Source organism: Terrapene carolina, unplaced genomic scaffold (assembly GCF_002925995.2).
Source record: "Terrapene carolina triunguis isolate 2854851 unplaced genomic scaffold, T_m_triunguis-2.0 Scaffold103, whole genome shotgun sequence".
Lineage (NCBI taxonomy): Eukaryota > Metazoa > Chordata > Testudines > Emydidae > Terrapene > Terrapene triunguis.
Genome location: NW_020664454.1, coordinates 3,016,521 through 3,028,820, shown reverse-complemented (window position 1 = coordinate 3,028,820; position 12,300 = coordinate 3,016,521). Strand labels below are relative to the sequence as shown.

Genomic DNA, 12,300 nt, shown 5'->3' with positions numbered 1-12,300 from the left:
TTTCAGTATGTCCTTCCCTGGCACCACTAAAAAGCAGATCAGCCTGCAATCTAGCTATTTTCCTAAATATGTTTGGAGCAGTGACCTCTGCTGGCAAACAGAAAGATTTGAAAAGAGTTATCTGCTGTCCTGTTCACCAAGTACACAGACCATTAAATTAAGCTAACCTTCTCCAAAACACCCCCACAAAATTACACTGTGCTAGCTTAGCATTGGATATTCTTTGCATGGCTGAATTACAGTGGAAAGTGATCCTTAGATATAATTTGTATCATCCTTTGACTTCCTTCAGCTTGAAAGGTGCTATATAAACTCCCCAAATCCTACCAAATTCTCCCCTGAATTACCACCATGTATCAAATACATTAGCCAGTGGATGGTGCTTAAGAACCATTAGACTGTGCAAACAATAGATATGATGCATGACATTTGACACCTTGTGGGAGCTTTATGCTGCATCTTATATTAGTTGTATGACCCATCGCTTTTGCTCAGCCCACTTTTGCCCATTACGTTAGGGAAGTTTACAATTGTTGATAAACTGGAGAAGAAACAACAAATTCATTGGTCAGAGGTTGAGACTTTGAAAAGTTAAAACAGACAAACATCAAAAGTAGAGAAAAATAGAGGGCAGGAGGGGAAAAACAGCTGATAGCCTCTGCAGCTGTTTGTGTCTGAGGGGCTAATCATGGAAGGAGGCACTGACCTAGAAGCCAAGCATGCCTCTCAGCGGCTGGGAGCTGGCTGCTCCACAAAAAGCAATTTGTATGTTACAAACATTGTGCCTTGCTCAATGCAGTCTCTGTCCAAGAACACTACTCTGAAGGCTGAGACCGCTTCATTTCAGGCTTTGAGCAGAGGTTGAGAAATCATGCACCAGTTTTCCAGAGAGAAAAGTGCTCAGACCAACCAGTTAAATCTCAAAGTGTAGCTACCTTTGCCTACTAATCCCCTATTGATACTTTGTTCATTCATATCCTTTTCAAAGTTTAACTTGGAAAGTAAAAGGGGGTGCATAGGTTTGTAAATAGCAACGTTAATTTTACAATCCCATTTCAATGATTACATATAATAGTCATACAGACCCGAGAAACCTTTATTTTAAAAGAAAACTGTGCACTTCAACAGAATCTAGTTAAAGCTGCACCCAGCTCATTTCAGATATTCGGCTACAGTTAACCTTTTTAGAAAGGTGACTGGTTCATAAAATTCTCACCACAACCAACCCCACTTGGTTGGATTTACTTTCACTTTCAACAGACAACACAGTAAACTGCAACAGCTCAGCAAAGCTGGTCTAGCCACTTGCTGCATGCAGTTTGCCTTATATGAATTGAAATAATTTAGAGACCAATTGTAGAAACGTTTTGCAATTTCTTCTCCAGACTGAGGCTGCAGTGATGGAAAGGACAAAGAATCCCAATTTCATTTCAAACACAGGTTGCAAAGAAAGGGTATTTTTATTTAGAGGCAATTGTATATAAAAAGGCTGTAAAGGTTGATCTATTAGGCCTTGAGGAAAGTAGTAATTATCAGGCAGTAAAACACATTAAAGCAAAATTGTTCTCCCCCATGTCCATTTGGGCTGTATAGTAGTCACCTCTTCAGTTTGTTACAGAGTAGGCATATGGATTTTATACCATTTAAAGAGATAAAGCTAAATAAACAGAACTAATGCTGTATTTAACCGTTTCTCATGCTCATAACCCTATCAAAAATGTGCTTAAGGGCAATGCCACCAGAGGTAAAACTATGAAGAGAGAGACATGGACTCTTCTGTGACTTTTAATAGCCATCCTTTTGAGCAGAGAGCTGTAGCTTTTTAAAGAAATCACACAGTAATCAGTTCTTGCCTTGCAAAGTACCTCTCCAGCTAGTGCACACAGGGTTCAGTGAATTCTACTCAGCAGTAGTTGGGGGGGAAGATGTGTATATCTCCATTGCAAAACAAGGGGGACCAACCTCAAACATTTAGTTTCAGACAGAAGTCTGCATTTTAAGACTCCTGGTATTAGCCATAATACAGTTAGTTACAACTTATAGTACACAGGAGTGCTTCCTCATGTGCACCTTCCTACTGTATTGCTAAGGCTAGGTCTACACTACAGCGGGGTTCCGACCTAAGATACGCAACTTCAGCTACGTGAATACCGTAGCTGAAGTTGCGTATTTTAGGTCGGCTTACCTGGCGGTGAGGACGGGGGAAAGCCGATCGCTGCCGCGCTGCCGCCGACTCCGCTGCCGCCTCTTGTCGAGGTGGATTTCCGGAGTCGACGGCAGAGCGATCAGGGATCGATTTTACCGCGTCCTCACGAGACGCGGTAAGTCGATCCCCGATAAACCGATTGCTACCCGCCGGATCGGCGGGTAGTGAAGACGTAGCCTAAGAAAAAAGGTGCAGATTTTTTAAGTGTTTGAAACTTTTAACGAAACCATTTGAACAAGTCAGTTCTGAGATGTAACTCATTCAGTTACCAGACCATATTTTGGCCCAGGTGCACTGTGTAATAATGAAAAATGAGTACGTCAAATTACAAAAAAGCCAAACAGGCAAGAACGAAAATCCTACCCAAATGCCAGGCAGACCTTAAATTCAGTGAAAACCTTAAATTATGTGGGATTTAAACATCAAGTCCTTAAATTGAGGTTATCAGTTTATAGTAAACGCCAAGATATATTTGGATCTAAAGTGGATAATATACCTCAATATCAAAGCTGAGAACCCTGACATGTAGGTACTACAGCAATATGATGAATTCCTGAGAGTTTTACTAATTAGAGCACCATACATGTCTCAAGTTTGTTTATTTTTTCAACATAAAACCCTAACGGGTCACTGCAGAATGTAGTACTTGCTCTCTGTCATCAAGTCACTTGTTCCTCACACCAATTGAACTATTAAAAGCCAGTTACATGAGCAAGACCTGTCCTATCCAAATTCCTTTGCAAATATGAGTTAGTGTTAGGGCCATGTTCTAATCTTGGTTACACTGGTGTAAGACGGGTACGTCCGCTGAAGGGAATGGAGTTAAACCAATGGAAACAAGACTTGAATCTATATCCACCACCACCACCCTGAATCCATTTGTAAGTGTTCAGTTTGCTTTTTTGCTGAAAATATTGTAGCTGCATCTCAGAATCTCTTATTACATATATTTGTGGTGTGGTGCCTGCACTGTTAAATACATTAATACACTTGTGTGCAGTTACTTTATCTTTAAGAGGTAGTGTGGTCCCTTCAAATGTGATGACAGGCTTGCTTACATTTAACTGATGCTCGGAAGTTACCAACATTTGTTTCCCATGTGAGGCAGATATTGAAATGTAAGGATGAAATGCTACCACCAAAATACATCTTCATATTTCTTGCTTACCATTCTAACAAAAAGGTTGTCAATTCAAACTTTTTAAGTTGAGCCTTAGAATTGCTACTAGGAAAGCTTTACTAACTTTAATGTTTTCTACATGTCTTTATGTAGATCAATTTAATTTAAAAACCACTCATCAGTAACAATTCTGCAAACCCTCTTGAAACTAAAATCCACGTTGCTAGTTTCTCAAACTATATAGTTTACAAAGTAAACAGTACTTGCTTGTGTTCTTTAGATATGGCTTTCTGCTCACCATTTTGTTTTGCAGATATTTTGCCATCAGACAGAAATATTGCCCCTTTTATCCTGTAGCATAACATACATACTTTTGAATCACAAAGCACAAACTCCCTGCACTAAAGAATGCAAGGACCAGATCTACAAAGGTATTCAGGTGCCTAAAGATGCACATAGGCCCCTTGTAACACTTACACTAGGCACCTATGTGCATCTTTAAGTGCCTAAGCGCCTTTGCAAATCTGCCCCCCATTCTTTAATATCAACTGCCAGGCAAAACAAGTGACAAATTAACCCTGTTCTCCTCAAAAGCAGATACTAATCTCATAAAACAACAACTGAGGTTTCTTCAATTGCCAAGAATATTTAAACTAAGAAATTTTTTAAAAAAGAGCTTTATTATACAAAAGATCAAGTAAAGTGATCCAAACAGAAGTTTTTTGTAATTCTGCTAAGAGTTGCACTCCATGATTTACATTTAAAATACACTTTTTGAAAAGGCCACCAAACAAGATAGGAAGACCCACTTTCTTCCAGTTCAAGAATGCTAAACATGTACTGTCCATCTGAAGCAGTATCAGCAACGTAACCGATTTAATTTACTTAACTATTCTTTGAACTCCAAGAACTGGTGAAGTCTTTTCTTATGCTCTGCAGACACGTGAACTGCACTAGAACAAAATACAAGCATAAAATTTTACATTAATGTTACATCAACTGTAGAGCAAACCTCATAGGTCAAAACATTTTAAGCACAAGTTGAAATCAATAGTTGGGAGTCCATTAGAAATCTAGAAAACCAGCTGTTTTATATAATAAAAACCTACATTCAAATAGTAAGGGCAAAGACAAGGGAATTCAGATTTGGAGTTGGATACTTCTTCTTAAACCTGCTCTCATGTATGAAAGTATTGAATAGTTTTAATTACTGAAAGGTATTTGTTCTTTTAAACAAGATCCTAAACAGTAATTCACTTATAAGCTCCTTTAGTATTTAACAAATTCATGCACATCTTCTCCCAATGTAAACAATCTATTTTAAATATATCTATCTGAAGTCTGCAAAGGAAAAAATCCCTTATAAAGTAGTTGTTGCTCATGTGTTACTGTTACTTTCAAAGTTAATAGCACAGTGGCCAAATGCCAACAGAAGAATGATGATCTCATAGTTCATGTAACTTCCATCAACCTGCATGTCCACAAATTAGGAATGAGGCTGCCTATTGCTTTTACAAGAACAGCACAGCCCGCCAGAGCCTGACAGTCAAAGCCCCATGTTTGGGGGCTACTAGGACTCTACAGATGATTATCGCTGTGAATAATACATATTGATTGCCATTAGTAGGGGGAAATTGGGAAAATTCCCCTTGTGTTTTCAACAACTGAAAATTGTTACTTGATGTCCTGTAAAGGTCCTATTCATGGGACTTCGCTTTCCATAGATACACTTGGGCCATGTCTACACTTACAAGCTTACAGCAGCACAGCTGTACTGATACAGCTGTGCCGCTGTAAGAGCTCTGGTGTAGCCATGTTATGCTAACCGGAGAGAGCTCTCCTGTTGACATAATAAAACCAGCTCAATGAGCAGCGAAAGCTATAGCGGTGGGAAAGCATCTCCTGCCAACATAGCACTGTGCACACGAGTGCTTATGCCGGCAAAACTTTTGTTGCTCAGGGATGTGAAAAAACCACCCCGAGTGACAAAAGTTTTTTCGACATAAGTGCTAATGTAGACATGGCCTTTGTCATTACATTCACTTAAACAGAACTAAGCGGGTAGCTGCCAATACAAAAGGCCTTACTTTAGATGTTCTCCAAAAGTAGTAGTGATCCGGTATATCGCAGTTTTCAGGGATGCTCTAAGCGCAAATCGTAGCGTTTTGTAGGAGGTATCCATCAGACTTCCCGAAATCCTGGGAGGTTTGCTAGAAGCATGAGGCAGCTTGAAATGCTTATCTACAACCTGGATTGACAAGTGAATGAGAAGAACTGTTCCGTTGAATCCATTTCAAACGGACTCTAATAGCACAGGCGGTTGTGCCAAGTAAAGCGAAGAGACTAACAGCAAATTCAGAAGTTTCACCACTGACAAGTAAAAAAAGATTGGAGACAGCTTGACCCAGCATTCCTTCTGCATCTTGGCCAATGGAAATACAGGAACAGACTTTGTAAACGGAGATTCTCCATTTATGGATTCTTTAAATGCTGAACATAGTACAAACACTGCAGTAGAAGGAACAATTCCCAACTTTGCCATGACTAATCTTTTAGAAATAAGGAAGCATTTCCATTGCATGTTTTTGGAATGCCTTATGCTGAAGGATTTTAATTACCTCTAAAATTCTGAGAATCTGCCATTAAGACAGAACAGTGATTATAATAAATGGCACATAACATTACCTTGGAGACACATCTGTGTGATTAACACACTCCCAAATACATCATATAGTGATATGATAATTGCTTTTAAAGTAATGCTCTAATATTTGCTGAGAACCATGACACAGGTTTGATCTCCTGAAATTTGTTGGCTCTGTAATTGAAATGCTGTACGTTACACGTGAGGGATGTATGTGACCAAGTTGAAGCTTAAATCCTAAACACTTATGTTGACACCATAATATTTTTTACTTCCATGAGACAATGTTTATAATTGAGCGTTTTGTATCATTTATTTAAAAAACTTTCGAAGTGTAATGTCAGTTAAGAAAGATCTAATGAGGTATTTATTCAGTCTAAAAAAGGACTCTGGTGCTTTGTTTAGCTTAACTGAAGATTACGATAAGCCATTTTAAGTGGTGACATAATAGTTTCATTTTATAGTTAGTCAGCAGTGCCACAGTGAGACACAGGAAAATGAACAGGAAAACTTCCCCCTTGAACTAGTTTTGCACTAAGGAGATGTCAAGGATCCTCACCTCCTGGAGAGTCAGTAAGGTATTCAGAATAGCTGGCAGTGTAGTTTGGACAACTCCAAATCGGTCTTCAGTAAATGAGGCCGCAACCAAACGGGATAGACCTCCAAGCAAAGAAAGAGGTTAATATTAAGTCTAATATAACTAAGACCTAACTAATCTTAATTTAGCCTCCAGAAATTGAACAAATATGCTGCAATTCTAGGGATTTAATGGGCCGGATCCTGGCCCCCACTGCAGTTTACAGCATCTGCAACCTGAAGATTCCACTAGCATGGGGGAGATCCCTTGAAGTACAGTGCAGCCAGGTGCAGGTTACAGCAGTCCTGAGGCTGCTCTAACTTGCTCCATGGTATAAACTATCCCCAGATTTGTTGCCTTAGCTGCCCATCTACCTTTGCTGCCTTCCCCATCACCTTGCAAGTCTTACACTTAGAGATCACCAGAACTAGTTCCATAGCTCTAACCAAGCGTTATCCAGTTAGGAACCATTAATAGTTAGTTAACCCACACTGCCCATTTTGCACGGGTAATACTTCCTCCACATATTGGTAAAACTTCCACTTTATTCTTTTAAATCCCTTCTCAAAACATACCTCTGCCATGATACCCATAAGTCACTTCCATCTGGCACTGGCAGGTAAATGGCAAGCTGTCACATCTGTTTTTCTGCCAAACTAGGTTTAATTTATAGTTCTTATCTCCCTGCAACTCACATCGCCCCTTTTGTCTTTGAATTCTGTCTTGTGTAAATTGTCAGTTTACTAGCACAGGGACTGCAGTCTTTATTTTGCTGTACAGTGCCTGGCCTAGCACAACAGGGTTTCTAGGTACTAACATAATATAATCAGTCAATTATGTAGGTCATGACTAGGCAGATTGCCAGCAGGAATTATTGCTATAATATCTATTGCTCATGTATCTCTTTTTAAAAAGCTCTCCAAACTGGGCAAATAGCTATCTGATGCAACCATGTATTTTCATCGGTTACCCTCCACCTCCCTCCACCTGTTACTTCCACCTATTGTTTGTCTTGCATCAGGAATCATAACATTCAAAAACCAGTAGAACACTTCAACCTCTCTGGTCACTCAGAAACCGACTTAAAGGTGGCAATTTTGCAACAGAAAAGTTTCAAAAACAGACTCCAACAAGAAACTGCTGAGCTTGAATTAATATGCAAACTAGATACCATTAACTTGGGAGACTGGGAGTGGCTGGGTCATTACACATATTCAATCTATTTCCCCATGTTAAGTATCCTCACACCTTCTTGTCAACTGTCTAAAATGGGCCATCTTGATTATCACTACAAAAAAGTTTTTTTTCTTCTGCTGATAATACCTCATTTTAATTAATTAGCCTCTTACAGTTGGTATGGCTACTTCCACCTTTTCATGTTCTCTGTATGTATATATATTTCTTACTATATGTTCCATTCTGTGCATCTGATGAAGTGGGCTGTAGCCCACGAAAGCTTATGCTCAAATAAATTTGTTAGTCTCTAAGGTGCCACAAGTACTCCTGTTCTTTTAACTCAGAATGTAATTTCTTGGGGCGGGAACGGTCTTCCGGTGTTTGTATAGAGGATGCTTGTGTTCTTAAGATTACGTTATTGTTTAGTATTACAGTATAATCTCACACTGCTCTGAGATTATCCAACAGGGAACCAGTATATTGCTGGCTTCTGTGCTGAACAGGTAAAAGTACTGACAGTGAGCGCCTTAATTGAAAATTAAGGTGGGTATCAGCAGTGGGGATTAAACCCAGGATTTTTGGATCTAAACCCATGAACATCTACTGCTTGAGCTAAGAGATCCAAGTCTGCTAGCTCAAAGCCAGTAGCAGATTCAGATCTTATAGTCCAGCCACTCAAGGTGGGCAAAACAGCCACATGGTGTGAGTGTGGGTTATACTTACAAGAGAAGGTCTTTATTTAAATCCATTTACATAGTAATGGATACAGCAAGTCTGGAATTGGAGCTCTTTCATGATGTCCACTGCTGTTGTACCACAAACAGAGAATAACAAACACAAATTCAAATGGAAGTTGCTTACCTTCTAATGCCCAAATGTGCATTTGGGCATCAGAAAAGACAGCCTGGATCGAGGCCTCTGGATGCTAAGGAGAAAGCATAAGATTTCAGAAAAGTCATGGGTTTTTTTTTTTCCAGTCAACCAGACATCACAGTTGTTTATTTCAAATACGATCCCACACATTATTTAACAAGACTATAAATGCATGCCCAGTATACACAGTTGTACAGTGTAGTCCCCGCCGGAAAAGATTTGCTACTGAGTTTTATTGGCATCTACTATAGGTGCTGTAGGGACTGAACCATTTAACTGGGACTTGCCTGCTCTAAATAGTTATAGCACACTCATCTCCATTGCAGCTAATGTCCGCCATGGGATCTGTTTGCCTGCACAAAATAAGCATACTTTAAAATGCTGGGCAGACCTACCCCAGGATGTGGCAAGCTACTTGTATTTATGTACCACCTCCCACCCTGGCAGAAAAGGCTGCAGGACCCACCTATAAAACAAGCAGATCTCAGGAGATGCATGGGAGGCCAGGGCCATTTAAAAGCTCTGAACATGCACACTAGCTCTGCCCCCCGAGTGGTACCCCAGATTCCTGATTGCAGTTGCCCACGAAAACCATGAGTGGGGGCTTTACAAAAAATAGGGCTATATAATCTGTTCTAAATTCAATGGGGCTTGAACAGTGCTTAATTTGTAACGAAAAATGCCGGGGCTGAAGCCATTTTTTTACTTTCATAACAGACACAGCGAGCCCTGAGGTGCCGGGGCTCTGACCTGCCAAGCCCAGAGGTGCCGGGGCTCTGACCTGGCACAAATTAAGCACTGTGCTTGAGGGACAATGTACACGCCATAGCTCCACTGACTGGCCCAATATGGCCCACTCTCTACCTCAGACTTCACAAAGGTCTCTGTGGGGCCAGGACTGGGAGGCATAAAAATTGCCATGAGGCAGCTGAACCCCTCCCTTGATACTAGGCAGAGGAGGAGCTCTGCATGCAGAGGGTCCCCTCTACGCAGAGACATGGGGGGACATGACCTGGCCCAGTGATAACACTCATTTAAGTCTACGAAAGATTAAAATCAGAACCAAGGGAAATCCTTTCAATAATTCTATCACGTTATTGGATCATGTATGTGAGGATTGCTGATTTGGGGCCTGTCAAACTAAATCTACACAATTTAAAAAATGCTGAGCTCTACCTATTTATTTTATTTAATCTTTTTGTGCCAATATTAAGATTTTAAAAAAAAGTTTCCAGTAGGTTGACCCCCTCTGCCAAAAAGATTTATGGAACGTTCCCGTGGTTTGTCCACATCACAAGAACTAACCCCCTGAGAAGTCTGGTTTTAACTGGTATAACACTAGAGACTGTTCTCTAGCAGTTAGTGTAGTGATATGAAGTCAGGATTCCTAAATTCTAATCTTGGCCCTGATGCTATGTGGAAATTGCAATTTATGCACCTCAGTTTACCTGTGGTAAAGAACAGTTACATTTCTATACATGATTCTAATATTGGAGGCTTCAGTACAACAGTACGTAAAATGCAGTAAGACCCTGGAATAAAAGATGTTCTAGAAAGGTTACTACCAAATTTAGAGGGTTCACTTAATACAGGATTAGAACCCACTTCTGCCCATGTGTTTCTGGTGTACCCAACCAAATGCTGTCACAAAACACACATTCATCCTTACCTTGCTGAAGAAATACATTATCAGCACTCGTTTTGACAAGAAACTCCTAACCTGAGTAAGAGAGCAAAAAAACCCTGAAGATTAAGAAAAATATATATACGGGCAACATTTCTGATATTCAATTTAACCCTTCCACAACCTTATAGTCCCTAAACTTTCTATATGGAGAAGAGTGTTTTGAAGAATTAGGGTTGTTTAAAAAAAAAAAAAAAAAAAAAGGAAAGCTAATCTAAAAAAAAGGGAAAAAAAAAAAAAAAAAATTACCCTAAAAAAAAAAAAAAAAAAAAAATTTACCAACCTTGCATGCTACATACAAAAACAGAAGGTGGTTTTAACTGGTTTGTACTGCAATTTTTACTCCACCTGCTCTTGCTTGTTCTGGAGCCACGTATAAATAAAGCTTGGCTGTATTGCTTCATTACCAACTCTTGCAACAGAGATCACAGGGAAGGTCGCTTGATGAGAGCCATTCATTTGCAGATCTACAAGAGAAATCCAACCGAGTTAGAGAAAAATAGCTACCCTCCCCATAGAGCAATCGTTTAACTCCAAAGATAAGGATTTGTACAGTCAAGACAATATTCCAATTATACCTAAAGAGGAGGATGAGAGGGGATTGAAACCGAAGAGCCCCACCTGAACTTGATGTCCACAGCTTTGGTCCTCTTCTCATAACATGAGGACTTTGGACTGATCCATGCCAAGGAGAGTTTAAATCCAGAATCCCAGCCTTGCGATTTAGAGCAGGAGAACTGAAAGGTGAACCAAAAGAGCTTCCAAGATCAGATGTAGACAATGCCTTTAAAGGCAAGAGGGATGATTTAACCAGGGAAGGCATGTGGGCTCTAGAAACGACATTAGACCTCTGTGGTTGGAAGGCCATTTCTTCCGTAACAGCTGCTTCTGGTGATAAAGAACACATTGCATGGAGACATACAGGCTGACATGTGTCAACCCATTTTTCTACTAGGGTCTCCCCTAAGGTTACTATTCCCATAGCTATTTCAGCACACAATTTCTGGTGAGAGTTCTTAATGCAAGATACACTGTTTCCATTGGAAGTCTATTACCACTATTACATTCAGAACCCTTATTTTTTAGTCTATTTTCAATCTCATCTATGGATTTAAGAATTGCAAAAGCTAAGGGGGTAGTTCATGGTTTTGGTGGGGGGGGGGTTGGTAATAAACACTACTATCTATACACACCAATACAGATTGACGTTTTCCGTACAATATTTGTGCTTCCAGTTCTTATTCCAAGACAATTTGGTAAACAGGATGTCTATGTGTATCCTAGCCTCTCCTTAAGTGTTATTTGCACATTCCTACACCAACACTAGCTGAATCATAACAAACATCCCTCAAACTCCCACAGCAGGGGCAAGCAAACTTTTTGGCCTGAGGGCTGCATCGGGTTTCGGAAATTGTATGGAGGAAAGTTAGGGGAAGCTGTGGCTCCCCAAACAGCCAGGCATGGCCTGGCACCCCTCTTCCCCTGCTTCTTGCCCCCTGACGGGCCCCCCCCCGGACCCCTGCCCCATCTACGCCCCCTCCCCCCCCTGCTGCTCCCTGTCCCCTGACCACCCCCGGAACCTCCACCCGACTGCCCCCCTGCCGCCCCATCCAACCCCTCCCCTCATTCCTGAATGTCCCTCCCAACCCCCCCAAGGACCCCTGCCCTATCCAACCACCCCTTCTCCCTGACCGCCCCCTGTTGCCGCATCCAACCCCCCCCCTCTCCATCCTGACTGTCCCCTGGGACCCCTGCACCCATTCAACGTCCCCCCCCCATTCCTCAGCCTCTGACCGCCCCCACCCCATCCACACCCCCGCCCCCTGACCACCACCCCAAACTCCCCTGCCCTCTATCTACCCCACCTGCTCCCTGCCCCCTTACCATGCTGCCTAGAGCACCGGTGGCACTACAGCAGTGCCACCTGGCTGGAGCCAGTCACGCCACCGGGCAGCACAGAGCACCGGGTCAGGTCAGGCTCTGTAGCTGAGCTGCCCGGCCACCCAGAGCATTGTGCTGG

The 12,300-nt window shown here is 41.3% G+C and overlaps 1 protein-coding gene across 4 annotated transcripts in view; it reads right to left on the bottom strand.

Moving 5' to 3' along the window:
• Positions 1–3,908: 3,908 nt before the first annotated feature.
• LOC113406552 (nucleoporin NDC1-like) overlaps positions 3,909–12,300 on the bottom strand; it is a 28,672-nt gene continuing 20,280 nt past the window's right edge. For 3 of the 4 annotated variants that reach the window (XM_026651852.2, XM_026651855.2, XM_026651854.2), the window contains exons 12-18: positions 10,902–11,168; positions 10,629–10,747; positions 10,266–10,316; positions 8,585–8,648; positions 6,530–6,630; positions 5,414–5,574; positions 3,909–4,279 (exon numbers count right to left, since the gene is read on the bottom strand). In XM_026651852.2, coding sequence (XP_026507637.1) covers positions 4,216–4,279; positions 5,414–5,574; positions 6,530–6,630; positions 8,585–8,648; positions 10,266–10,316; positions 10,629–10,747; positions 10,902–11,168 — 827 coding nt within the window. In that variant the 3' untranslated portion in view covers positions 3,909–4,215. The remainder of the gene's footprint in view (positions 4,280–5,413; positions 5,575–6,529; positions 6,631–8,584; positions 8,649–10,265; positions 10,317–10,628; positions 10,748–10,901; positions 11,169–12,300) is intronic. The other variant, XM_026651853.2, reaches the window with a different exon arrangement.